The 2879-nt window shown below is 30.3% G+C and overlaps 1 protein-coding gene across 1 annotated transcript in view; it reads left to right on the forward strand.

Moving 5' to 3' along the window:
- Positions 1 to 2879, forward strand: part of LOC106469338 (carnitine O-palmitoyltransferase 1, muscle isoform-like) — a 66093-nt gene that overhangs the window by 37677 nt on the left and 25537 nt on the right. The window contains exons 7-9 of the mRNA XM_022397835.1: positions 814 to 891; positions 1347 to 1454; positions 1832 to 1916. Coding sequence (XP_022253543.1) covers positions 814 to 891; positions 1347 to 1454; positions 1832 to 1916 — 271 coding nt within the window. The remainder of the gene's footprint in view (positions 1 to 813; positions 892 to 1346; positions 1455 to 1831; positions 1917 to 2879) is intronic.

A 2879-nucleotide genomic window follows, 5' to 3' on the forward strand; every position in this document is an offset into this window, starting at 1 on the left:
AGTTCAATAAAATTTTGAATGTGAGTAAACAAATGCGATGCTGTGGCCCGTCACCCGTGGCCCGTCGGGAAAGGGTTAATGGCATATGATGTCGGAAAGGGGGTTCAGCTTAAATTACCCTTCAGTGGCATTTAAAGTTTGGCAACATTTGGATTAACGAACCTTCTACAGTTTTATGTATTAATTTGGCTGATTTACAGTTGATTTTACTCTCAAGATTCCTCATGTATAGAAAAATAACATTAATTGCTTGACTATTTGCAATAACATTTTTATGTTCTACAATCTTGTTAAGCTCAACCAACTAAATACCAATGTGTCCATCCACCAGTTTTTCATATTATCCAGATCAGGAGTTCATTTTTGGTAGTTGTTGTACGTGATAATGCCAGTTTAAACTGATGAAATGTTGTAACTATAAATTTTAATTTTTTCATAACAGGATACTTTCTTTAGTTAGGTAGTGTTTGATTGGTTGATCATACGTAAAGTTAAATTTGCTGTGATTATTGGTTATTGAAATGATTTTGTGGTCACTTTGATCATCCAGATTTTTGTTTCTTAGTGTGTTTCGTTTGATGTCAAATCCATCCTGAGAATGGTTTCTGCTTTTTTTAAAATCAATCTTTAAAGTTACTGGATCCAGTTTTGTTTTCCAGATTGGAAAATAAATTAAAGATTAAAGTTAGATTTGTTTGACTTAAACTGTTGAATTTTTTTTTGTGCAAAAAGCCACAAAACAAAAATTCCAAAACCTGATGTTTTTTTGTTTTCTCTATTTTTTTCAAGAACTTGTATCTATATCTTTTCTAGGTAACAGATTGGTGGGAAGAATATGTTTATCTACGTGGAAGGTCTTCTTTGATGATTAACAGCAACTTCTACGGAATTGTGAGTAGACGTAAATGTGATCATATCGTGTAAGATCACATCGATACGTTCTGTAAGAAATAATTATTTTCTCTAATGATTGATTACATCCCAAAATAATTCAAATTGTTCTTTTAGGTTAAGCCATTTTTAAAGTTCTGTTATTTGAAAGTTATAAGATAAAAACGCATCTAGTCGGTTTATTATTCATGTGGATTATTGTATGATAAACAAAAAGATTTGTGTACCTTTAACTTGGTGTAAATTTTTTTGTTAAATGCATTTAAGTGTGATAGTTTAAGAAAGTAGAACGATAATGTTCAATTTAATTATTAATCAGAAAATTTAATAATCATTAGACTAGTATCATGATAATAGAAGAAGTTTCAGTGCCGAAAACTTAAAAGTAAACTTGTTTTTTGGATCTATGTTTTATTATTCAGATGATTTTGTTTTTACTATCTTTTTTTTGCTAGGATGCTCTTCTTGTTCATCCCACCAGAAATCAAGCTGCTCGAGCAGCTAATTTAGTCTATGCAGCACTTCTGTTTCGAAAAGAAATAAGCAATCAGACGTTAGAGCCAGTATGTCTTTTTAGTTTCAATGATTTAGAAAGTATGTTTTTAATGAACTGTAATATAAATTTTTAGAAGTAAAAAAGTAAAAATTAAGTAAAAGTAAGTAAAAAAACAACATTATTTATGTATCTGAACATAGAATGTAGGTTTATTTGATACAAATTGTGGTGTGTTTTTATATATAGAGCTAGTATACTAGACTAAAATATATTAATGCCTCATTTGTTACTTAAAATAATTAATGTTTACAAGAAAAAACTAAGACATATTTTTTCTCTCCTCCAAGACAAACTTACAGTTGTTCATTGTTTTTGTTTTGTAATATATTGTATTATAATGACTTTTTGTTGAATATTTGCCTGTTTATGTTTGTTTGTTTTTAGATAATGGTCCAAAAAACTGTGCCTTTATGCTCTTGGCAGTATGAAAGATTATTTAATACCACACGTATTCCAGGCCTTGAGACAGGTGGGACTTTGATTTAATATATAATCCTGAGAGACTGGTAATAGTTGATAAAAATGGTCGAAAGAACCTGTTGTGTTTTTTTATGAATTAGATCTAAATGACGAATAAGAGAAAGATGATTCAGATTAATAGTGTTGTCTGCAGTTTTGACACGAAATTTCCTCACTAGCATGAGGTGTCTAGTAAAAGTTAAAATTTAATTTCAGGGAAAAATATACTGCAATGTGTGGTGCCAAAATAACTAATTAACAACTTTTATCCAAACTTCCATCCCCCCTAGTTAGTTTAATTGAATGTATTGGACAAGGAATATTAACTATAATTCAGAATTTACAATGTGTACTTATCTGAGATGTGGCATCTTTTTTGTAAAATGTACAAATATTTTGTCCACCAAAAATCAGATGTTTTACATAAATACTTGTAGTCAAGACACGTCTGTGAATTGACAACATCAGTCTAACTAAGACTGAGAAGTTGGAGTGCAAGGCGATGTTCTTGTGAAGAATGAAAATACTTTTGTTCATTGGACACCTTACGTATTGCTTTTGCATAACCTCTGTTATGTATGTTTATTTTTTTTCAGTATTTCGTATATATTGTATCTGGTATTTTCTATCCTCTACCATGAACTGTCACTAAGTTAGCTACGTAGGGTACAATGAATAGTTGATAATTCTGACACGAAATGTGTAATACCATGCTGAATGATAGTCTGTTAAGGGAGATGGAATAAATACTCTGGCCCACACCTATATACAGAGTTAATGCAATTTGTATTTTATGTGGCGGGTATTTGGTCACACTGTAGTTCATATTGTTTAATATTGTTTAAGAACAGAATACACACACACATACAGGTTTTAATCATGTAAAGAACAGAATACACACATACAGGTTTTAATAATGTAAAGAACAGAATACACACACACATACAGGTTTTATTCATGTAAAGAACAGAAT

The sequence above is a fragment of the Limulus polyphemus genome, unplaced genomic scaffold (assembly GCF_000517525.1).
Source record: "Limulus polyphemus unplaced genomic scaffold, Limulus_polyphemus-2.1.2 Scaffold3431, whole genome shotgun sequence".
Classification (NCBI taxonomy): domain Eukaryota; kingdom Metazoa; phylum Arthropoda; class Merostomata; order Xiphosura; family Limulidae; genus Limulus; species Limulus polyphemus.